The 25,339-nt window shown below is 45.5% G+C and overlaps 2 protein-coding genes across 23 annotated transcripts in view; one reads left to right on the top strand and one right to left on the bottom strand.

The window, feature by feature from the left end:
* LOC138916669 (liprin-alpha-1-like) overlaps positions 1-12,464 on the top strand; it is a 105,927-nt gene extending 93,463 nt beyond the window's left edge. For 9 of the 22 annotated variants that reach the window (XM_070229785.1, XM_070229786.1, XM_070229796.1 and 6 more), the window contains 4 exons: positions 5,370-5,545; positions 6,512-6,580; positions 7,475-7,640; positions 10,099-10,301. In XM_070229785.1, coding sequence (XP_070085886.1) covers positions 5,370-5,545; positions 6,512-6,580; positions 7,475-7,640; positions 10,099-10,157 — 470 coding nt within the window. In that variant the 3' untranslated portion in view covers positions 10,158-10,301. Of the gene's footprint in view, positions 1-4,489; positions 4,592-4,762; positions 4,903-5,369; positions 5,546-6,511; positions 6,581-7,474; positions 7,641-10,098; positions 10,302-11,080 lie in introns of those variants that run through there. The other 13 variants (XR_011423977.1, XM_070229780.1, XM_070229779.1 and 10 more) reach the window with 4 other exon arrangements.
* A 6,020-nt stretch (positions 12,465-18,484) lies between these two features.
* LOC138916671 (olfactory receptor 4D11-like) lies at positions 18,485-19,420 on the bottom strand. Its single transcript, XM_070229800.1, has one exon. It carries the CDS (start codon positions 19,418-19,420, stop codon positions 18,485-18,487), a length of 936 nt encoding a protein of 311 aa, XP_070085901.1.
* Between the last annotated feature and the right edge of the window lie 5,919 nt (positions 19,421-25,339).

The following is a 25,339-nucleotide window of genomic DNA, read 5'->3' as shown; positions in this document are numbered from 1 at the left end:
ATTTTTATTATTTCTCTCCTTCTGCTGACTTTTGGCTTTGTTTGTTCTTCTTTCTCTAATTCGGTTAGGTGTAGTTTAAGATTGCTGATTTTCTGGTTTGTTAAGATGTCCCTGAATGGCCATGAATTTTCCTCTTAATAGAGCTTTTACTGCATCCCATATGAGTTGGTATAGCATGCTATCATTTTCATTTGTCTCCAGGTATTTTTGGATTTCTTCTTTAATTTCTTCCATGATCCATTGCTTGTTCAATAGCGTATTGTTTAGTCTCCACATCCTTGTGCCTTTCTCAGCTTCTTCCTTGTAATTAATTTCTAGCCTTATAACATTATGATCGGAGAAGATGCTCGTTATTATTTCAATTTTTTTAAATTTGTAGAGGCTTGCCTTGTTTCCCAACCTATGGTCTATCCTTGAGAATGTTCCATGCACGCTTGAGAAGAATGTGTATTCTGCTGTTTTTGGATGAAGCATTCTATATGTATCTATGAAGTCCCACTGTTTTAGCTTTTCGTTTAGCTCCACTGTTTCTCTGTTGATTTCCTGTCTGGATGATCTATCCATTGATGTGAGTGTGGTGTTGAGGTCCCCTACTATTTTTGTGTTATTTTTGATATCTTCTTTTAGGTTTGTTAATAGTTACTTTATGAACTTTGGTGCTCCTGTGTTGGGGGCATAGATATTTATAAGCGTTATTTCTTCTTGATGAAGTGTCCCTCTGATCGTTGTATATTGGCCCTCTATGTCTCTCTTTACCTGCCTTATCTTGAAGTCTGTTTTGTCTGATATAAGCATTGCGACCCCTGCTTTCTTTTGTTTGCTATTGGCTTGGAGTGTTGTCTTCCACCCCTTCACTCTGAGCCTGTGTTTGTCCTTGGAGCTGAGGTGTGTTTCCTGGAGGCAACAAATTGTTGGATCTCGTTCTTTAATCTATTTTGCCACTCTGTGTCTTTTTATTGGCGAGTTCAGTCCGTTTACGTTGAGGGTGAGTATTGATGCATGAGGGCTGAATGCTGTCATTCTGTTGCTCGTTTTCCGGTTTTCCTGTGTTTCCTTTGTTTCTTGTCCTGTGTGTTTTAGCCCACCCATTGACTTCTGCAGTTTCTTAGGCTGGGTTTCTTAGATTTTTCCTTATTTATGTTTTATGTTTCTGTTCAGTTTTTCAGTTTAGTGGCTACCCTGAAGTTTGTATTCAGAATCTCGTGTATAACATAGTCCATTTTCTGGTGGTCTCTTACTTCCTTAGCCTAGATTGTTTCAGTCCCTTTCCTCCTCCCCTCCGAAATTATTATTTTCATCTCTTATTCCAACTTGTGTTGTGAGTTTGTGGTTAGAGTGATAAGATTATCTTTGCTTTGGTGATTTCCTTCCCTTTATCCTAATGCTATAGTTGAATATTTGCTATCCTATTTAGCTTCTGTCTATTTGTCTCCCTACTCTGTGTTTTGTGACCCCTTACTCCCTTTTTTTCTTTTTTCAGGTATGAGAGCCTTCTTGAGTGAAGGTCCTGTGACTACGAAGTCCCTTAGCTTTTGTTTGTCTGGAAAAGATTTAATTTCTCCCTCCTATCTGAAGGATATTTTTCCTGGATAGAGTATTCTTGGCTGAAGATTTTTATCCTTTAAAGTTTTGAATATGTCACTCCAGTCTCTCCTAGCTTGTAAGGTTTCTGTCGAGAAATCCGCTGAAGGTCTGATAGGGGTTCCTTTGTAGGTTCTTTTCTTCTGCCTTGCTGCCCTGAGTATTCTTTCTCTGTCCTTCATTTTTGCCATTTTTACTACTATGTACCTTGCAGTAGGTCTTTTTACATTGACAAATGTAGGAGATCTGAAAGCTTCCTCCACACACATTTCTCTCTCAATCCCTAGATTTGGGAAGTTCTCTTCTCTGATTTCGTTGAGCACACTTTCTGCTCCATTTTCCTTTTCCACGCCCTCAGGAATTCCGATGATTCTTAAGTTGCATTTTCTCATTGAGTCAGCTATTTCTCTGAGCTTTTCTTCAGTTTTTTTAATTCTTAGTTGTCTTTCTTCCTCTGTCTGGAGCCATTCAGCCTGTCTTTGATTATGCTAGTTTGCTCCTCTATGGTGTCTACACGGGCATTCAGGGAATCTGTATTCTGTTTTATCTGGTCCATTGTGTTTTTCGTCTCTAGTGTTTCTAATTGATTCTTCTTTATAATTTCAATCTCTTTTGTGAAGTAACTCCAGAACTTGTTGACTTGTTTCTCTATATTTCCCTTTACCTCATTGAGTATTTTGAGGATAGCTATTTTGAACTCCTCTTGACTTACTTTACCCATTTCCAAGCCCTCAGGACATAATTCTGTGTTTTTATTGTTTTCCTTTTGGACTGGAACTTTTATAAATTGCTGGATGGTAGAGGAGAGGTTTTTGCGCATGATGCTGTTATTTGGTTGCAGGTACAGCCTGTCGCCACTAGATGGGGGTCGAGAGCCTTGGTTCTGAGCCCTGCGCCTTCAGCCACGATGGTGGCACCCAGCATGGGTTGAGGGAGGAGGGACACTTTCTCTCATGCCGACCTGGATTGGCACAGCTCTCGCTCTCTGGTCTCCCAGGGCCCTGGCTTGCTGGGGTTCCCCCACGCGAAAGCTGTCCCCTGTTAGAGGGTTTCCGCTGCTCCAGCGGTGGGAGTCCTGCACGATCTCCCAATGCACGGCCCCTCCCCTGCTCCTTCTCACACCCACGGCAGCGATCCCAGTCTCTAGGGGAGGGAGCGAAGACCCCGTTCCAGCTCCTCTGAGGGCGGCTCCAGCCTTCCGTCGTTTGGCTGCTGTGGGTCTGTGAGGATTTCTGTTATTGGGATTTTTTTTTTTTGGTTGGAAAGCAGTTGCTCTTTTTAGTTGTAATTTGGAGGGGAGAGAGTCCTGGGTGAGCTCACGCTGCCATGTTGCTGACGTCACCCCTATTTCTAGATATTTTATTCTCTTTGTTGCGATTGTAAATGGTATTCTATTCTTGAGTTCTCGTTCTGTTAGTTTGTTATTAGAGTAGAGAAATGCAACTGATTTTTGTAAGTAGACTTTGTATCCTGCAACTTTGCTGTAGATGTTTATTTCTAATAGTTTTCCCATGGCTTCTTTTTTTTTTTTTTTAAAGATTGGCACCTAGGCTAACAACTGTTGCCAATCTTTTTTTTCTGCTTTATTTCCCAAACCCCCCTGGTACATAGTTGCATATCTTAGTTGCATGTCTTTCTAGTTGTGGGATGTGGGATGCCGTCTCAACGTGGCCTGATGAGCGGTGCCATGTCCGTGCCCAGGATCCGAACCCTGGGCTGCCTCAGCGGAGCGCGCGAACTTAGCCACTCAGCCACCGAGCCGGCCCCGCCATGGCTTCTTTAGGGTTTTCTCTATATAAAATCATGTCGTCTGCAAACAGTGAAAGTTACACTTCTTCACTGCCAATTTGGATTCCTTTTCTTTCTTTTTCTTGCCTAATTGCTCTGGCCCAAACCTGCAGTACTATGTTCAGTAAGAGTGGTGGGAGTGGGCTCCCTTGTCTTGTTCCTGTTCTCAGGGGGATGGCGCTCAGTTTTTCCCCGTTGAGTATGATGCTGGCTGTGGGTTAGTGATTTCCCATTTTTAAAAATATTAGGAAATTTGTTAAGTGGAGAAAACTAGTCTGGCATCCTTACAGAGGAGGGAGGGTTGGAGATGAGTGCTTTGAAGACCCTCCTCTCATGGCCTGGTGGTTCAAGTCTGGCCCCCAGCACTCAGCGGCCCAGGTTCGCTCCCTGGCCGCAGCACCACAGCACCTGTCTGTGTGCGGCCGTGCTGTGGGGCAGCTCGTGACTTACCACCAGGGTGCGCCACCACGCCCTGCATCTCTGGGAGGAAGCACGGTCCTCCTCTGAGCCACAGCACCTGTGCCTACTTTCTTGTGCTTACGTCAGTCTGCGCGAACCGTCTCAAGGGGAACACTCCTCCTGTGACTTGTTCTGACGTGTGTACTCCTTCACTCAGAAATGCCACCCCCTGCCACACTGCTGGGTAACACCAGGGCACAGACGGGCAGGACTCTGCTATCGGCTCACTGGACTCCAGTGTGGCGATTCTGCTCTAGCCACTTATCAGAGGGCTTCAGGAGCACAGACGGAGCCCTGTGTCTCTGCCTCCAGGGCTCAGGGGGCAGCACAGAGGCGCTGGTTCAGCTGGGCCTTGGAGGTGGAGGAGGAGCTCCTTAGCAGGGGACGATGGCAGAGGCGGCTCAGTGAGAGCGCAGGTGGGGAGATGCAATGGGAGCCTCTCACCCGGCATGCCTCGAAAGCATCGACTACAATAGTCTGCTTTTAAGTAAGACGTTAACGATTAAGCTCAAAGTAAAATCTCCCAGAATTTTCAGAATAAAGAAATCACTAACAACAGTCATAATAATAGGTAAGACTTAAGAACTCGAAGCACTTTCAGAGGTTAATTATTTAATCCTTCCCACAACCCTGTGCGTGTGAGTGCTGTCTTCTTCCCCAGGTTTTACAAAGAAAGAAACTGAAGACAAAACTGGTTGAGGACACAGCCCGTTTAAAGGATAGTCTGGTCATGATTGAGCTAACGTGAATCACAAGAAAAACCGTAAGCCAGCTTTTATACTATATATATATACACACTTTATACTATATATGTAGTGCGTATATTTTATACTATATATATAGTGTGTGTGTGTGTAGTATAAAAGGGCATTGGAAATAAAATGGGTAAATCAGTTTTGTCTGTTTTCTGTATCTGTTTTAAATCTTTTTATAGTTGACAAAAGTTGTCTTTGGAAGTGATTGGTGAGCATCCGGAGATATTTTCATGGAGTGGCTATTTTTAGATCTCTACTAGAGCGAATTTAATAATGGATCACTTCGTGTGGTGTAAGATCTTCCCCCCAGTCTCTGATATGCTGGAGAGCATCTTTAAGTTTCTCTCTTTTTAAAATGAGACAACAAAAAAGGCTTCAAGGAAACAAGCTTCAAGATTACAAATGAGAGATTTGTGTTGAATCGAGCAGGGCGCCAACTCCTTCTCTGACGAAAAGAAAGTGTTTCAGAAACTCTGAAGGCTGTAGAGGAAGCGCGCTCGTGCCTGGTGGGCATTCAGCTTCTTCTCTGTCCTTCTGGTTTCTGACCCTGGATCCTCCTCATTTTCTGTTCTCTAGAAAATAAATGTCCGTAAGAACTTCATTGCTCTTGGGTTCTTTGGCAGCATGAGTTCTAGTGGGACAGTTTCCCTTCGATGGAGGAGGGCCGAGGCGTGACCTCTAAATGCAGCAGCGGTTGCCTGCCCACCTTCTGTGTGCTGTTACAGGTGTGCATGATGAAGACAGCTTTGTGCAGACGCCGTTCTAATTGTTTCTGTTCACCTGTAGACGTGCTTGTGTGGAGCAACGATCGAGTGATTCGCTGGATCGTCTCAATTGGTCTTAAAGAATATGCAAACAATCTGGTGGAGAGTGGCGTTCACGGTGCACTTGTGGCCTTAGATGAAACCTTCGATTTCAGCGCACTGGCACTCTTGTTACGGATCCCTAAGCAGAACACACAGGTATGCTGCAGAGCCGGCCCGGCTCTCACTCAGCGTTCAGTCAGGTCTCCTGATGGAGACATCTAGCTGGTTAACTGAGTGGACACAAAACTTCACAGTACCTCAGACAACTATCCCTAATCCACAAAATACTGGTTCCAAACCAGCAATGCTTAATTCTTCATTAGTTTTGCCTGTCCTTCCATTTTCTGTTGTCAGCATGAGAGTCTTGCGATAAAAAAAAAAGGGGAAACTTCGTTCAAGTCCATATGCTCGTAGGAGTGACGACATGTATTTAGTTCTTACGTGGAAAGAGAAATGCTCATAGGTACACCGATGGAGATTCTGTTAATTTTGTTTCTATTGCCCTGTGTGATTCTTTTTGACACACGGGCTCACCTGAGAATCAGGAAATTTATTCTTCTTCTACAGAAGATTGTATGTCTTTTGCCGATACCCCCCATCCCCCCACCAGCACCAACCCACAGAGCACACTTTCGTAGATAGTCTGCCAGCGGTCATGGGTCCCTTTCCCTGAAAGCCCATCCATGGGCTCCGCAGGAATCCCCTAATTTAAAATGTGGTTGTGGGGGCCAGCCCGGTGTTGCAGTGGTTAAGTGCGCACGTTCTGCTTCTCGGCAGCCCGGGGTTCGCCGGTTCGGAGCCCGGGTGCAGACGTGGAAGCACTTGGCAAGCCATGCTGTGGCAGCGTCCCACATATAAAATAGAGGACGATGGGCATGGATTCTAGCTCAGGGCCAGTCTTCCTCAGCAAAAAAGAGGAGGATTGGCAGCTGGTGTTAGCTCAGTGCTAATCTTCCTCAAATAAATTAATTAATTCAATTAAATTAAATGCTGTCATGGCTCAAGGTGTTTATAGCCTGAGCTTTTTAAAAGTCTTGATTTGAAAAACAGTTGTGATATGCTAACGTCCTTCAGATTAGATTGATGAAGCTTTGCGGTATTGTTGTTTCGTTATGATTTCAGGCTCGCGCTGTCTTGGAACGAGAATTTAACAACCTTTTGGTCATGGGGACGGACAGAAGGTTTGATGAAGTGAGTTTTCAGCCTAATGAATTTTATTTAAATTTGCATTCAGTGTGAATTATTTGTTTATACGCACGTGAGCCCCGTCGGCAGTCTCTCTTCTAAGGGTGGGGATGATTTTACCTCCTGAGCTAAGCTTTGCTCTCAAAAATGTGTTAACAAATGAGATAGTAAGAAACTCGTATTTTCAGTCTGAGGTTTTCTGTTTTTAAAATATTTGCTATTGAAGTTTTGATAGCCCTCAAAAATGTTGTTCCCATCAACATTGGTGGCAGCCGAGGCATGGCGTCCATGGGCTATGTTTGGGGACCGCTGGATGTCTGACCCCAATCCAGAGTCCCTGTGCTTTGGAGAAACCTGTTAGAAGGAGATTAGAGAAACGCAACATGTTAATTTCCCCTCACACAGTCGTGACTGGTTTGTTCCCACACTGTTTTTATTCTTTCCTTCGTTGCCCCTTAAGAAAACGTGAGTTTGCCTGGTGACTAGGAGGACAGCTAAAGGAGCGCTTGCTGGCTCTTCCCCGGCTCTAAGGCAGAACTGCTTACAGCTTGGAAACTATTTTAAGACAAATAGAAATGTATTATCTTATACGGCAAGAAGATGATTTCTCCAAGATAAGAAAGGAAACGGGGTGATGAACAGGAGGCACATGCACCTGGCCGGCCCAGGGCCGTCCTCATCGATGCCCAGTGAGGGCCCCACATAGTGTTACTGGGCCTGTCACTCTCAGAAGTTCCCGGTGGGGACAGTAGATCCTGTGGTTATCAGGAACGGGTTAAATAGGTGTGAACAAACATGCAGTGACGAGTTCAGCAGTCAGGTTCAAGGCTGGTAACTTGACTGTCTATTTTTGTCCTTTATTTTAAAATCAGTCTTGTTTTCTGTCCTTTAATTTCCCAGGACGATGATAAAAGCTTTAGGAGAGCACCTTCTTGGAGAAAAAAATTTAGACCAAAGGATGTTCGTGGCTTAGCTGCTGGGTCCGCAGAGACTCTCCCCGCCAACTTCCGGGTCACCTCCTCTCTGTCCTCACCCTCCATGCAGCCGAAGAAGACGCAGCTGGACGGTAGGTGTGCAGGGGCGGCCAGCCGCTGTGGGCGGCAAGAGCAGCTTTGTGGCTGGAATGTTAACAGTGATCCAGAATGGCCTCTTGGATGTGTTACAAGGCATTGAGTACTGGTGCATGCCCAGGTTAAGTGTTTTAAAATGAATCCTAACATCTGTGCATAACAGTTTAACAATAATGTAGGTTTTTTAGAGTCTTGTCTGGTTGAATCTTAGCATATCCTTCCAACTAATAAAGCTGAGCGTCGTGTGTGTTCTCGGCGTGCTGAGTGGACGTCCTGTAGCCTGTGTGTGTGGCAGGCAGCCCTGGAAGGCTCCGCCGCAAGGTGGTGCAGCAGCTCTCGGGCCACGCCGGGTGCTCCCGGGACGTCTCTCCACCTGGAGAGGTGACTGAGTCCATCTTAGAGAACACAGTTTCCCCCTCTGTGAGCCTTCCCTTTCCTCCCTCCACCCCTGCTGGCATTGGTCCCTGTCACTGCGCACCATAAGGACGGAGAGGAGGAAGAAGGTGAGCCTGGGCAGGTCGTCACTGGAGCGCGGTGGGCCGTGGGAGCGCACGAGCCTTGCAGTCAGGGTTCCAGATGGAGCTTGCGGTTTTCCCTTTGACCGCCGCTCCGCTTGGAGGACACGGCTGATGACAAGTTGGCCGCGCTTTACTGACCGACCTCTCAGCTCTGACCGCGGCCCCCACGATGACAGGATCAAGGGCAGATGGCCTCTGTGGACCCTGGCTCTGCCGCTGAGGAGGGGCACAGCCTCGAGCACTGGGCCTCAGTCTCCCCGTCTGTAGGGCCGTCGTCGTACAGCCGTGTCCTCTTCAGCGGCTGTGGCAGTGAAACGGCTGCTCCTCGTCAGGCTCGTAGGAGGCGTCTGCGGGTCCTGGTCCCATGTGGTGCTGGCCGCTGGGGCCATTGTAGCCACACTCCCGTTACGAAGGACTTCATTCTCATCTCTGTGGCCCATGGATCGGCTATGGGAAAGGAAGCGCTTTTAAAAATTGTCCTGAGTTGGCTTTTACAAGTTTCCCTGTTCTTAGCCCTTCCCATATGTAGGTTTGTGAGTTTGGCTCTCACTTGCTTATATCAAAATAAGAGAAAAGCGCGTGTGTGTAAAGCCTTCGCTCAGCCGGACGCTTGGTGAGATGGCCCCCAGGGCAGCACTGCTGCTGGAAGCCTGCATCTCTCTGCAGAGCTCAGTGATCTGGTTAATGGGGCAAGAGTAGCAGTGTCTTCAGTAGCATTCTTATTCCAAGGAGCATGAGGTAATTTGTATAACTCTAACGGTAACTCGGCCCTCCACTTATTGAATAGGCTGCCGGAGCGCCTTCTGATTTTCTTCACAGCTTCGTGCCCAGTTTCCTCAGACTCAGTCACACTTCCCGTGTTCAGTATTGACGGCGACATTGAGATTAGAGTTCAGATAAATTAAAAATAAGCCTAGAGAGAGGTGTAGGGAATATATTACATGGAAGACGGCTGTTGACCCTTGTGGGAAAACTGAGGCCCAACCCCGGGAGAGTGGACTGCTCAATGCCTTCTTAAATAAGGGGCATCGGGGAAGCTATAGCTGGCCTCCTGGGACCTCAGGGTCAGGGTTTGGAAAGATGACCCATGCTCACCGACAGTGCCGGCTGTCGTGCCATCTCTTCTGGAACCACGGCACATTCTTGATAAAACGTGTTCCTGCTGGACCCGAGGGAACACAAACTGTGTAATTGGCAGTCGGGAATATCTGCTCCAGGTGTTTGCACATTTTCTGTCCAGGTTGCAGGGGAGAGGCGGGGCTCACCTCTTGGGCCGTGCCGTGTGTTTCTCGACAGGAACAAGGCCTCAGTGGTACACATCACTTCCGGCAGAAACTGAGACTGGGTTTTAGTGTTCTTAGATGAGTCATTGTCCTCTACCCACCCCCTGCAGCCCGGCCCTGGGGAGGAGTGCCCTGGATGCTCCCTCAGACAGGCGCGGAGGGCAGGTGGCCCGAGGGCGCGTCTCCCTCAGGCCAGGCCTGCATTTGACTCCGGTCACCTGCACCCCGTGGTGTCTAGCGCTGCCCCGGGTTATCTACCTCACACCGGCCTTGGGGATATCACGTTTAGGCCCCGAAGAAAAGTCTAGTTGCTCTGCAAATCTAGAGAGTTTCAGGAGAAACAAATTTACCAGCTGAAGTAGTTGTCACTTACACAGAGGACATCACGAAGTGTGTATCATCTGACGCGTCCTTGCTGTCGTGAGATTAGCTGCCAGTGGCTCCCAGGGCTGCTGGGGGCTGAAGAGAAGCCCCTCCTGGCAATGCTTAGGTTCTCTTTCCCTGGCTCATCCGCTCCCATCTAGCAGTTTCCCTGGGAGCCCTCAGTAGGTGGTGTTGTAGGTGTGCAGATGTGTGTGTACGTGTGCCCCGTGTGACGTCTGAAGACTAACCGCACGCTGTGTTTGCACGCTTCCTCCCCGGTGTCGGAGCAGGCAGCGTGTCGGGAGCGCAGAGGCTGGACGCCGCCACGGTCAGGACTTACTCCTGCTGAAGCCCCGTGGTGAGTAGAGGGCTCCGCGTGCCCGGAGGCCGCAGAGGCGGCCGGGTGACCGCACGGGGGCGCTGCCTGGCCCGGAGAGCCCGTTTCCGTTCCTGCAGGCCTTTAGGAACACGCACGCAAGCCCGGCTGCACCCGTTACGTGGTTCTGGTGTTCTGTATGCTCACAGTTGGTCACAGAGGGGTTCGTGTATCCTCATTTGTTAAGGAAAAAAGTGTATTTGCATTTTTTCCTTAAAACTGAAAGTGCTGGACTCTTTTCAGTATCTGCTAATGTCTTTTGGGGGTGGGGAGGCAGGAGAGCAGCGCGTGGCAGGAGCTCACCGGCTCAGCTCTTGGCTGGCGACCACCCGTGGTTGAGAGCGCCCGGCACGGCGGCTCTCCGCCTTGACCCTGGCATCCGTGCTGGTGTCGCTCCCAGGTCAGCGGCGCCCGCTGGCTTTCTTCGAAATACACGTTCTTGAATGAGCCGCACCCCGCACAGCCAGGTTTCCTGGGGCCACGCTGTCGTGAACCCTGAGGGCCTGGTGGGTGGTTTTAAACACACAGCTGCGTTGCCATCGCAGGGGTGCAGTTACGAGCAGCCCGCTCGCGCTGAAGGGGTGACGTGGGGCTGGGAGCCCAGCCCCTGCTCGTGGCACCAGGGCCGGGGGCTGTGTTCCGCTCTCCACTTTTCACGTCTCCGCCAGAAGGTTTGATTGGTTTCCTAATCTTTTTAATTGGTAACTGTTAGACATACGCCAAAAGGAAGTCAGCAAGGAATTTTCTCATTGATACGCGTACTCCTTGACGTTTCATCTCAGTTCTCAAGCAGCTACAGCGCAAGGGGCAGGGAGGCAGGGCTGGGCCTCAGGACGCAGGTGCGCGCCGGGCGGCCCGTCCTGAGGCTGATTGTCCTGTTTGTGCTTCCTTTCCAGTTTACCCACACTACTTCTACAGATGACCGTGCAGCGCTCGGGACCCGGCGAAGACGGCCTTTCAGAATTCAGTGGATCTGCAATCTGTTGATACTTGTTACATGGACCCTAAGATATTTTATTACAGAGTTTTTAATTAGTGAAAAATTCACGAATACCATAGAGAAAATATTTTAGAATTTAATGTTTCTTATATTTATGTAAACATATGACTTCATTTATATAGTTAGTTACTTTTTCATGTATATCCAGGCTATAAATATCCTTTCAAATCGATTCTGTTCTTCTATCTAATTTTAGTCTTTCAAACGAATGTACTGTAATGCTTGTATGTATAAATCCTATGAAAAGATACAGGGCTTTTGTAAATTATGCGTTTATTGTAATTATCATTAATTTTTTAATAATAATCGGCGAGAGAGAAGAGGATTTTACTGCATTTGCATTTGTAAGATCATCATGACATGGTGCGCGTTATCCTGACAAATGTAACCAGCTCTACAACAATCATTTTGAAACAAGCAGACTTAATTTCAAGCAATTGCGTTTTAATGACTGACCTTACTCTACTTTTTCTAGCAAGAAATGCTTTATCCTGCAGCGTGAACAGACTGAAAGTACCTGGTGTTAAATATGAGCTTCTGATAAAATTTGGGCTGAAGGGGCCGTCAGAACTGTGAGCATCTCTGGTGGCTCTCAGTAGCTTGCAGAGCTCGTCCCTGGAGACCCGCACGGCTTGTCCTCAGCGCCCGGCACGAGCCCCAGCCGGGAGTACTTCTCTCGGCCACAGGAAGGGCTGGGGGGCTCTCCGGGCTCTGCCCCGACGGGTGGACGCGGGCCCCCGCCCCGCTGCTCTTTGAGGACCAAGCAGGAAGCACCGCGCTCCACAGGGACGCCCGTGCCGGAAGAGGAAGGCGCGGGCTCCCTGAAACCAGGAAACCACGCAGTGCGACTCTACTAAAGGCCTTATTTTTTCTTATGTAAATCATCTTTTTACATTTGTTTGTAAACATGTTGAAAGGAGGGACCTATTGGTACATTTTTAGCTTTTGACGATATAGCCGTTTTGGACTGTCTAAGTAGCAGGTGTAACTTTTCCTTTTTAAATGGCACATTAAAGAGCCAGCAGGAAATGTGTTCCCACCACGGTGCATTATTTATTATACAGCTCATTTTGTCGGTGGACGGTTTACATTCGGTTTCTGCTTTTAACTTCCTTGTACGATTCTTTCGTTGTTACATTCTGTTTTCTGTTAATCTTGTGTGAACCTCCTGATTATGTAACAAAGTATGTACAGTCTCCTTTTGAACTATTTTTATCACAGTATTATTTATTGCTTTCTTTCAATAAAGTACTGAGGCGTTTTCCACTGCCAATAAAGGATACTGAGAATAAGCTGTCATCCTGTGACAAATCGGCCGCAGCTGGCTCATCTCCGGCTCCAGGCTGATTCAGTGGCGGCAGTGTGGTCGAGTGGACTTTCTTGGGTAGAAATCAGTTGACAGAATGAAAAAGCTGGGGATGGAAGCACAGGATGGGGGCGTCCCCGCCAGGAAGCCCAGGGGCTTCCCGCCTCGGCCCCCGAGGCCCAGACCCTCTCTCGCTGAGACCTGGGGGACCAGGCCCGGGCAGCCTGGCGCTCAGAGGCACCGCAGGCCACAGGGAGGCGCGGAGGCGCGTCAGTCCATGCGCGCACTGGGGCCCTGCTCTCCTGCTGCTCCCGCCCTGGGCTGTGTCCTTCTGGTTCCCAGGGAGCCTGGTCTCGGAGCGCTCAGATGGAGTCCTGAGTCATGAAGCAGTCCGGCGCGAGAGGGGAGGGACGCGCCGACGGGCCCGGGCAGGCAGGCAGGCAGGATGCGCCCGGCTGCAGGGCGGCAAGGCGCGGCGCTCGTGGCTGGCAGCGCCAGGCCCAGGGCACCCGATGCCTCAGCCCCTACGTGCTGTCGCCCGCCCTCCCCCCACCGCAGTATTGTCATCAGGTCTGGGGGTGCACGATGCCCAGGCCGACCCCATGCCTCGCGCTGTGTTGGGTGGGCGCTGCTGACTGTCGCCTCGGTTTTCCTTTTCCTGTTCTGCTGTCCTTCCAGGGCTGACGGCCGCCTCTCCTGAGTGACGTGTTTTCTTTATTCGGGTGAATACATTCCAGCTGGTGTCCGTCAGGGCACAGCGATCCGGTGGTTTGGTGTTCTCTTGAGAGCCTGTGCTGGCTGGTTTTCCAGTTTTGTTGGGGGCAGCCTTTTCTTGGCATTTCCTCGTTCTTGGGTTCACTTAAGCGTGAGACTCAAAAGCACATAGCGCTTCCCTGCTTTTTCACCCACCAGTCCGTTTGCCTGATCAAAGCTGGGCAAGCCTTGGGTAGCCTGAAGCTTCTGGAAGCAGACCAGGTCATCATTGACTCTTTAAGTTGCAGGTGTTTGATTAAAACTTCATTCGGTGGTTCCGTTTACGCCTTTAACAAAAGGTCAGCTCAGAACGACGCAGAGAGCACAGGCCGGTGTTGCAGTAGCTCTGCTGTGCTAGGCGCACTCTGCTGTGCTAGGCGCACTCTCAGCCACGCCTCCCGGGTCTGCTCGCCCCACACGCAGTGTCCCAGGGCTCGCCCGCAGTCGGCGGGGATGGGAGCCATTCGCAAGCCAGGTGTGGCCACACTGAAGACTCTCTGGACCCTTCCCACCGCTAGAACTCTGTCGAGCCTCCTTTAGCCTCATAATTGCTGCCCTTAAGTTTCTCTTTTCAAGTCTCACATCATGCACTTTAAGGTAATTGTGGGTTTGGGGTTTTCTTTGCTCTTTTGCTGGCTAAGTCCTGTGCTCATGGGGATGGGCTCCCCAGGGTCTGGGGAGGAGCGTGTCTCCCCTGTATCTCCGGCAGGTGGATAGCGAGGTGGGCGTCCGGGTGCTGTGGGTGCTGTCCTAACCACCGACATGTCATCGAGTGCATTCCCAAATAGCTCAGAGGCTTCTGTTTCTGACATTTCCTTAGCTTAACTCCTCGGTGAGGAGTAGTAGCCAGTGGTTTTGCAACCGCGTGTCCTTGACTCAGTGGGGCACCTTTTGGAGTCCTGTTGTTTGAGGCCAGCGCTGCGTGCGCCCCCTCCACCTGGCACACGCCGAGGGCACACCCAGTGCAGGGAGGAGCAGGGCTGGCGTGGAGGATCCATCCTTCGCCTCTTCCCGCTTTCAGTGCTTGTTGGCCTCCTGGGCTGTGAGCCGGGTCTCCCGTCTCTGCCTCTGTCTTCACGTGGCCCCACCCTGTGTCTTATCTTCTGTCTCTTACGAGGACACTTGTCACTGGCCCACCTAGGTCATCTGGGATGGTCTCACCTCAAGACGCTTCACTTAGTTACACCTACAAAGACCCCTTTCCCAAATAAACTCACGTTCACAGGATCCTGCGATTTGCACACAGACACATGCTTGTGAGGCCCCCGTTCACCCCATTCCACCTTTCGACATTCTGGAGAAGAGCTGCCCTGCCCGGGAGATACCCGGATGGATAGACCTGGCTCTACCCCAAGGGACCCACCCCCCGGTGGGAACATGGTGAGCCGAGAGAGGGAGCCGTGACGCCCGGGCTCCTACATAACACGTGCTTAATGTGGCCTCTCGATTCCTCCAGTGTGGACTTTGCCTCTTGGCATCTCCTTCTGGGGGATGAGAATTTCAGCTTTCCCGCACCTCCCTTTCTCCTCCCCAGCTCCCAGCAGAGCTGAATCCGTGTTCACTGTTGCCATGAGGAAGGCTGGAGGTGTTATTCATTGCTGGGCCAAGTGGGTTACTATGATTACAACCGAGGGCACGTGTTGTGTGCCCAGTATTTACAGATGAAATGACCGTGTCTGGGATTTGCTTGACAATAATCTTGGCGGAGGGGTAGGTCAGGATATGGGTCAAACCAAATTGACCGTGTGGGTTGATAGTTGTTGAAGGTGGGTGATGGATTCATGAGGGTTTATCATAGTATTCTCTTTTTGCATTTGTGTGACATTTTCTATAATAATATTTTAATAGTTATTTTAGGGAGACCCTCTGTGTTTTAAACCCTCAGTCTTTAGATGTCGGGAAAAATTGCTTCTTGGTCCTCACTTTGGAATGTAATTTACCCAAGTTTTGAACATTAACTGCAGCCCACCCATTTTACACCACAACTCAGCATGCACGCACTACGTTTCATCCATTCTATCGTGACTCCTTTGTGACATTTTGGTGTCTTTGAAGTCAGGATGTGTCTTACAAACGATGGCATCTTAGACTTGATGAACTATGGCGTACGACAAAACTTCACGTGGGCTGCGGCTTCTCTGCTGCTCCTCCCACTGACAGGTGGGGTCTCATCCCCTGCAGCCTGGCCAGCCTCAGTGACTTGGTTGACCAAATGAATGTGGCAGATGTGTGTTAAAGAAAGTGTGTTAAACCACACCAAGGACTGTGCTGTCTTCCTTCTAACCAAAATTGCTTTGCTTAGGGGGCTGGGAAATAAAGCTTAAATAAAAGGGTAGTGAGGGAAAAATCAAATCTTTGTGGCTACTGCCAGGGCCGCTGTTAGAGACTGAATGGTGTAGATTTATATGTCCAATTTCTGTTGAATGCAATATATTCATTGAGGCTATACAATTATCTTAATCTACATCTCTAAGATCCACAGCTCCCTTAGAATCTAGGAAGGTAGCACAGTGACAGCTGTTGATGTTCATCAGGTTAATTACTTCAGAATAATTTTATGTTATTGGGTTCACAGGTACCCAGAGATGTTGATCATTGAAATATTCGATTCAGGGAACAATGTAAGAAGGGGTAGTTTGAAAGCTATGTGTGTGTGTCCAGAGCCAGTCAACCTTTCCATGGCTATTAGGAACAGAGCTTAAAAATAATAAAAGCTGATTTAATTGGAACAAATGCAACCCAGCTTTAGATTTTATGTCATCCAGAGTAATGATAATGTTTATGTAATCAGATGTAATTCTTTCTCCTTCTCCTGAAATATTGAATCAGATTGTGTTGTGTGTTTAAACATGGCTTGAGAAAGTCTCAGGGACAGTGATGTGGCAGGAGTTCTTTGGTCCTTGGTCTCCTGGGATTATGCCTCTGAGATACAATCAGTGATTCAGTCCCCATAGATCTTTGGTGCCATCCAATTCTGACATAGTGATAAAACTCTGATTTGAGTGATTCACAAGAGATAGGAAGGACAGAAAAGGACAAATTGGCATGAAATAGACTGTAAGGTGGTTTGTGGCATGCATTTTTCATAGGCAATTTCACATAGAAAAGCTTAGAGACTCGTGACCAGTGCTACCTGAGCAAAGGTAGCAGGACCTTATGAACGGTGACTTGACAAATGTGAATTATTCTTAGAATTTTCATGTTAGGGGAAGTAGGTCAATATGGTAAACATTTAGAATTTATAGACCAGGTGACAAGAAATGGCAATGAACCAGTTAGTTAATCAATGCTTATGGTGCCATTCCAGATCCAAAGTGGGACATAAGTAAAGTTTGTCCTCAACGCTCAGTATCCTTTGGCTAACTCTACTTGGGCTCTTCTCTGTCCTGGGTGATCTGACTTCTTGTTCTGATCCCTTATCCCTGCCAGAAAAGCCAAGGGTTTATATTTGATCCATTACTTTCTTTTAATATGAAACTATCCAATGCATTATGTCAACAGCTTCAGGATGACTTTTTAAGCTATAAAAATAACCAGCAAAGCTGTAGTCATGTTTTAATGACAGAAAGCTAGAAATTTGTTTTTTTCCTAGATTGACACCTGAGCTAAAACTGTTGCCATCTTTTTTTTTTGTTCTTCTCCCCAAAGCCCCCCAGTACACAGTTGTAGGTTCTAGTTGTGAGTGCCTCTGGTTGTGAAATGTGGGACTCCGCCTCACCGTGGCCTGACGAGTGATGCCACGTCTGCATCCAGGATCTGAACCAGTTAATCCCTGGGCTGCTGAAGCAGAGCACACGAACTTAACCACTTGGCCATGGCGCTGGCCCAAGAAAGCTGGATGAAAAATGCTTTGAATTCAATGTATATTCCTATGTTTTGCTACCCCATCAGTTTTTTCCAATAATGAGGAGTAGTGGCCCTGTAGTAGGAGAGTGTAACAGATCATTGGGGGTTGGGGTTAGGGTTCAGGTCAGAATGTGCATAATGTAGAGCAATTTGGATGGTATTAATAATGATATTTGCCTTTCACTGAGAATTTACTATCTGCCAGGCATTGTATGTTTCACATATACCATCTCATTTTAACCCTGACAACAACTCCATGAGATGGATATTATAAGTACCTTTTTATAAGTGACATATGACCTGTGAAGACATGAAATAATTTGCTCAAGATCACACAGTTGAGGGATGGCAGAGATAGGATTTGGACCCAAGGCCGTATGACTCTGAGGTTAGAGCATTCAGCTATAATGGTTTACTTTTACCATGCTTTCCCAGACAAAAACACTACCTTTTACTTCTTCACAAACACCAACAAATTGAAGACTGGATTGTTTAGAGTTTTATCTTCTTTAACCCTTCCTCTCTCTCTCTCAGGAAGTGGGAAGTGAAAAGAGTGTAAATTCTCAATGGAGAACCCAGTCTGAGATTGGCCCTGGTAAGGCTGGACTAGAAGATCAGTTCTTGAATAATGAGAATGGCTTGCTCGTTGTGTAGGATTTCTGAGGTTCTGCCTTTGTCTAAACTTATCACAAGAATGTGAATCTGGCACGTGCAGTTCTGCATAAGATAAATCCCTGTAGGCCATTATGGGAAGTCTTTCAAAGCTTCTTCGTTCCTTATAGGAATCCAGGAGGACAACAATTGTGTGCCTTTGAGGTTCTCAAGAGGTCACAAGCCCATGTGGTGTTCAACTAAGCAAAAAAAAGTCTTAATCTGTGATGGGCCATTTGTCCCCATATACGGGTGCTGCATTTGCAGTGATCATGAAATCTTTCTAGAACAGGATTACAGTTTGGCATAGACAGGTCCAGTAATGTAATACATTACATCCAAATGGTTTAAGAGCAATCAATTGGGTATCTGAAGACTTATCTCTGTGATTAAGTGGATATGAGTTCTTGAGCAAATCACTCTAACTCTAGGCTTCTGTGTACTTACCTCTGGAAAAGGAGTTGGATTTAATCAATCTCTTCACCTGCGATATAGTTGTCCTGACACATTGTTACTTTGTTCTTTGAATGGAAATACATCAATCAGCTCAATCCTGTAGCACTAGTTACTTTATGCTTACCAGAAGCTAGGGTTACCAGCAACCTATTAATTTACTAGAAAAATAAATTGTTACCTAGTACGTGTAGTTGGTTTATTGATAATATATTTGAGTATATAAATAGGACTCTGTGGGAAAAATGATGAAAGGAGTCCTTGGTGATGAAGAGGTTGGAAACTCTTATTCTATTCCACCACAGAAGGCATGAGTCTTCTCTTCAGTCTCTTCATGGCTGACTTCATTTCTTGGTTCCTCAGAGTGTAGATCAAGGGGTTCATCAGAGGGGAGATGACAGTGAAGGTGACAGAGATGGCTTTATCTGTGGGGAGGGCAGTGAAGGGCCGGGCATAGACATAGATGCAGGGCACAAAGTGCAGGGTCACCACCGTGATGTGTGAGGTGCAGGTGGAGATGGCTTTCCTCCTGCCCTCCCCTGCCTGAGACCTCAGCATCATTAGGATGACTGTGTAGGACACAAGCAGGAAGATAAACCACAGGGTACTCACTAAGCCATTGTTGGAAATCATCAGGAGCTCAAGTGCAGAGGTGTCTGTACAGGCGAGTTTGAGGACATGGGGGACATCACAGTAGAAGCTGTCAAGAACATTGGGTCCACAGAAAGGGAGGGGCAGCAATAGGGAAATTTGCATGATGGAGTGGACAAAGCCCCCCACCCAGGAAGCCAAAATGAGGGCAGTGCATCGCCCCCTACTCATCATGGTGACATAATGCAGGGGCTTGGAGATGGCTATGTAGCGATCAAATGCCATCACAGAGAGAGAGAAAATATCTGCTCCACCGAGGAGATGGAAGAAGAACGTTTGTGTCATGCAGCTAGTATAGGATATGGTCTTTATCTTTGACAGAAGGTCTGCCAGGACCTTTGGAGCAGTGATGGAGGAGAAGCAGATGTCAAGGATGGCTAGATTGCGGAGCAGGAAGTACATGGGGGTGTGAAGGCGAGGCTCACAGGTCACAGTGACCATGATGAGGAGGTTTCCCAGCAAAGTTGTCATGTACACAAAACACAGAAAAAGAAATAAGACCAAACTGAGATCTTGGGACTGAGTAAGTCCTAGAAATATAAATTCTTTTACCCTGGTGCCATTTCCCAACTCCATTGAATCATGTTTCTTCTTCTTTGTGTAGCTTGGAAAAAATTAAAAGTGTTATTTCAGAAAGGGTTTACTCCCCCTTAATAGATTCAGGTTTACAGTTGGGTATTAGGTCGGAAGACTAGTGAGGCATTATCACCACATGAAGACTCTTTCCAAGGTTATTGTTAACACATCCTACATGCCATCTTATTCCATAAGCATGCAGTTAATTATTGTTTTCTTCTGTAAATTATATGTATTTTAGAAAATGCATAAAAGTAATGTTCTCAGAATAGAAGTTGTAAGTATCCAAGATAAAAAGGTGAATAGTAAATAATCAGAAAGGGAATATTTTGGCACAAGGGATACAAAAATGGATGCAGTTTGGTGTGTAAATAAGACAATGCCTATTTGGTACAACTGGGGTCCTTTGAGGTTTTACACAAATGTGGGGTTTTTTCCAGACTGGGTGCTCCATTTAAATGCTTTAAGAACTCCTATCTGCAAAATGATTGTCTTTGGACTGAATTTCACAGAAGCACTCCTCCCTTTTTTAGGTCACAGATTTAATGCTATGAAAAATCAGATAATTTTAAAGCTGTAAAATTCTTCTTTATCGTTCTATTTTTCCTTAAGGGGATTTATTTGTTTCTTTCTTTAATATACTTTAGGTACCAAAACCCCTGGATGTTGAATAACTCCTCAGCTATGAAAGAAAAGTGGTAACTCAGAGCTTCTCTTCTGTTCACTGGTCAAATTTCTTTCCTAAAAGCTATTTTTTTTTATTGCGCTATCATTGACATACGATAGACTCATGTGTTTGACGTGTACACTTTGATAAGTTCTGACATACGCATATACCCATGCAATCATCAATATGTTTAAGATAGTTAATTAATATGTCTTAATATATATTAAGATATAATAAGATATAAGTTAATTAATATATGTATCACTCCAAAAGTGTCCTTGTGACTCTGTAATATGTCCCCTCTGCCCCCTTTCTTCAGGCAAGCACTGATCTGCATTCTGTCACTATCCATTAGTTTGCATTCTCTAAAATTTTCTATAAATGGAATCCTAAAAGGTGTACGTTCTCTTTTTGTCTGGCTTGTTTCACTTACAAAATACATCCACGTTTTGTGTGTACCAATATTTTGTTCCCTTTTATTGTACGGATGTGCCACATTTTGTTTATCAATTCACTTGTTGATGAACATTTGGGTTGTTTCTAGTTTTTGGCTATTACACTATGAATATTCTTGTAGAGGTCTTCATGTAGATACATGTTTCCATTTCTCTTAGGTAAGTACCTAGGAATGGAATGGCTGTAACTCTTAAAATTCAATAAGAAAACCAACCACCCAATTAAAAAAAAAGGGACAAATGGTTTGAACAGATACTTTAACGAGAAGATATAGGTTTAGCAATTAAGCATATGAAAAGATGCTCAATGTCATTTATCAGTGGGGAAATGTAAATGAAAGCTATAATGAGATAACAGTGCACATTTATTAAAATGGCTAAAATAAGAGAGAAGGGGTTAATATCCAAAATATACAAAGAACTCATACATCTCAACAACATAAAATCAACAACCCAATTTAAAAATGGGCAAAAGATCTGAACAGAGATTTCTCCAAAGAAGACATACAGATGGCCAACAGGCGCGTGAAAGGACGTTCAACATCATTAGCTATCAGGGAAATGCAAATTAAAATTACAATGAGATATCACCTCTCTCCGGTCAGAATGGCTATAATTAACAAGACAGGAAACAAGTGTTGGAGAGGATGTGGAGAGAAGGGAACCCTCATACATTGCTGGTGGGAGTGCAAACTGGTGCAGCCACTATGGAAAGCAACATGGAGCATCCTCAGAAAATTAAGAATAGATCTACCGTATGATCCAGCTATCCCACTGCTGGGTATTTATCCAAAGATCTTGAAAACACAAATGCATAAAGATACATGCACCCCTGTGTTCATTGCAGCATTATTCACAATAGCCAAGACTTGGAAGCAACCTAGGTGCCCATCAAGGGAAGAATGGATAAAGAAGATGTGGTATATATTCATAATGGAATACTACTCAGCCATAAGAAATGATGCAATCCAGCCATTTGTGACAACATGGATGAACCTTGAGGTTATGCTGAGTGGAATAAGTCAGAGGGAGAAAGTCAGATACTGTATGATCTCACTCATAAGTAGAAGATAAAAACAACGACAAACAAACACATAGCAACAGAGATTGGATTGGTGGTTACCATAGAGGAATAGGGGAGAGGGGAGGGCAAAAGGGATGATTTAGGCTCACATGTGTGGTGACAGATTATAATTAGTTTTTGGGTGGTGAACATGATGTAATCTACACAGTCTTCGAAATATGTTACGATGTACACCTGAAAGCTATATAATGTTATGATCCAGTGTTACTGCAATAAAAAAAGAAGATTGACATATCAGAGTTGACAAAAATGTAGAGGAACTGTAACTCTGGTGGGAATGTGCAATGATGCAACCACTTTTGAAAACAATTTGTCACTTTCTTAAAATGTTAGGCGTGTGCTTACAATATAATCATTTTGCTCTTGAATTCCTTTCTTTTTTTTTTTGCGAATCCTTGAAATGGACTTAATTTCTTTCTTTGCAGTTTATCTCCTTTTTCTTACCATAATCAGAAAGAAAAGAAAGGTGAAAGTCACTTCTCTCACTTTTTTGGGGTGTTTTCCAGTTCAAATGAAGATATTTCTTTTCACCTAGCTCACTTTCCATTCAAGTTGTCTTTCTTCTGTATACAATTTTGTCGAAAGTCTACTTAATATGGAAAACTAAAAAAGCTACCAAGAGTTATCAGAGCATGCAGGTAGATACCTGGGGGCCTCTAGCATAGCACAGCCTGTTGCAATCCCAGCTGGGTACTTACTGCTTACGCTACAGGAGAAGTTAGTTTACCCCTTTGGCCTCAGGCTCTGCATCAGTATCTGGAAACGATAGCATCTCCCTCATGTGATTTTTGTGAGGATTAAATGAATTAATATATGCAAAAGCATCAATACTTAGAGCATTGCCTAAGCAATAATAAGTATGCTCATACGTGTGTTACCTTAAAGTAAAACGCTGGGTTAGTAACTGTCTCAGGCACACAGCTTCTTAAATGTACTGACAATCTTTTAGAAGAGTTGTATGTTTTCCAGAATCTGTATTCTAAAAAGCTTCATCAGAACATACTTTTTTTGGGGAAAATAGGAGGTACTTTTCTTTTACTGTCAATGAGAGTGGCCCAGAGGGTGGTGACAGCGTTTGGTAGTAAGGAGAGCACTTGCGTGGTTTGGTTTCTTATCTGACAACATCTTAGCAGACTAGAGAAGTCAAGTGCTGGTCTCTGCAGTGAGAGCCATCTGGGCTCAAGTCCTGGCTTTGTCCCTGTGTGACTTGGGTAAGTGAGAGACCTCATGGAGTCTCCACTTCATCTGTGGAATGGGGATTATAGTAATACCCACCTCACAGGGAAGTTATCAGGATTAGGTGAATTAACATACATAGAGTCTCAACATACATGACTGGTTATCTGTTATGATTAGTACTATGTTGGGTAACCTTAACATGGGAGACTCATCAGGAAATGGAGTGTGTTGAACCAAATAGTAGCTGAGCTATCAATTCTGACTAGTTAAAGTGGGGAAATAATCACCAGAAAACACCAACTCAATATAGTTACTAAAGATATTGAGGAGGTCTTACCTACTTATGATATCCTTCCACAGGGACTATGGAATTGTAAATAATAGACTATGGTCTACACAGAAGGGTAGAAGGTACAGTACCTCAGACCCCAAGTCAGTACTGTTTGTCAGAGAGGAATAGGTCCTACGTTCACAAAATACTTTTGGTAATTCAGATAACATCCTCTGCCTTCTGCTCCATGTTTCTGCTATTTTTACTCCATCTATTTAACAAATATTGATAGAAAGTTGGCAGAGTTCTAGGTTATTTGAGAGAAATGAATATAATCCAAAACCAGTGGAGAAAGAACTGAAATTTAATAATATGACATTGATGGGGACCGTCTAAAGACAGATGAGGTGTGTGTGAGAAAAGGGTGATTTCTCTCCAAGAGGCTCAGAGGAAGCTGCATGGAGGAGGTGACATTTCTGTTTGGGGCACATGGGAGTGGAGAGAATGGGAGATCTGGCTTTAGGGGACCAGTTGAATATATAACAGTTGCTGATGAGTGGGAAGTTTGGCTGGAAAGAAAGGATCCAAATATGTAGGCACGGAAAGACATGCAAAAGAAAATCGTTGTTACAAAATTTTTATTGTTTGATAAATCTAAGGGAGGGTATGTAGGTGTTCACTGTATTATTCTTTCAACTTTTTTGAAATATTTTATTTTCTTTCTAGTTTTGAATTTAGCATAAGAAAAACCTCTGTAGATTTCAGTTTCAAGAGATCCATCTATAGGATGAGAAAATCTCATTGTTTTTTCTGAGAAAAATCTCTTGTTTGTGCAATTCAAAGGATCCTGGAAAAAAAGAGCTTCCTCTGCCTACTTCCAAACTAAACTCATTTCTATGACTCTCCTTTCACAATATCTTCTTTGTTCATATTTCTTAGCTGTGCTGTCTGCCACTGACAGTTCACCCTGGAATGCAGCATCTTGTGTATATATTTCATTATTTTTAGTCAAAGTGTATTTATGAATCTTACAATTCCATCTAGATTTCATTTTTTCTCACTCTTCTCTTCTCACACTTATTCATCGACACCCAGACACCATAGTCATTCACACTCATGTAGAGTTATGTTTCTTACCTAAAATTTCCAACCTCCTTCTCAAACATCTTGAATAATGTTCACACGAACCTTGGGAGTCATTCAGCTTCAGGAAATTTTGTTAAATACGCCTCTGAAGGCCAGTGATTTCAGTGGCTTCCTGTCTATCTTTACGTGGAAAAAGGCAGACTCAGGGAATAATATTTCCTTGGCTCTTCCACACTGATTCACAGTGTTCCATCATATGTACCAATTTGTCAATCCCAGAACTAGTGTGAGAATTATCAGAGGGCATATAATTGGATGTGGCTGTGGAAAAATTCTACTGATGGAGAGGTGGTTTCAGTGGGAGTAATCAAGATGTGACTCAGGCACATGTCCTTAGGAACACACTTTTTGTGTAGGATCTAAAAGTTTTTAGCAGTGACAAAGATTCTCCCCTTGACCAAACTCTACTCAGACTCCCCTGAACTTTTCAACTAGGCCTCCACTTTGAGACCTCCATGCTTGTCTCTGCATTGTCCAATTTTAGCAAGAATTCTGCTAATTCAGTTTAGCCAAAATCCCCCAACCTCCATGTTGATCACCCTCAGTATCTTATCAGGTTCCTCACCATTCTCCATCCCCCAAGTGATATTTGATCACCGTGGCCTGCCTTCAGCAAGAATCCTGTTAGGTCAGCTTACCAGAATTCTACCTTACCTCTTAGTAGATTTTCTATTGGGACATAAATGCCTATTCTTAGGGATTCTGCACAACTTCCTTAGCAGTTTCACCCACATAGGGTAATTCCTGAAGTGTGACACACAAGTATTAGAAGGAGCCATTGGACCTGAAAGGATTATGTAGACGAGAGTGAAGGATCTCTCAATGGGCAGATGAAGAAAGTGGGTGATGGAGTTCTCACAGGACACACATGTCACCAGGAAATCCACGCTGGATCCATCAGCAACTCCTACTTGCTCGACTTTCAGAGTTTTTCACCATTCTCACCACCTCCACTGTTACTACCCTAAGTTATGTCTTCATTATTTCTTTCATGGGACTATTGTTGTAGCCTCTTAATTGGTCTCCCTGTTTTTGTCCTCACCTCTCTTCATTCTATTTGTAACAGGAGCCCCTGCAATTCTGTTAAAACATGCATCACTATTCTGCTCTTCAAAGC

This window comes from Equus caballus, chromosome 12 (assembly GCF_041296265.1).
Source record: "Equus caballus isolate H_3958 breed thoroughbred chromosome 12, TB-T2T, whole genome shotgun sequence".
Taxonomy (NCBI): Eukaryota; Metazoa; Chordata; class Mammalia; order Perissodactyla; family Equidae; genus Equus; species Equus caballus.
Note: the sequence above shows the minus strand (reverse complement) of the source record. Positions and strands in the feature narration are given on the sequence as shown.

Excerpts from the sequence above, each read along its gene's own strand:
- LOC138916671 (XM_070229800.1), bottom strand. The coding sequence starts at position 19,420 with ATGGAGTTGGGAAATGGCACCAGGGTAAAAGAATTTATATTTCTAGGA.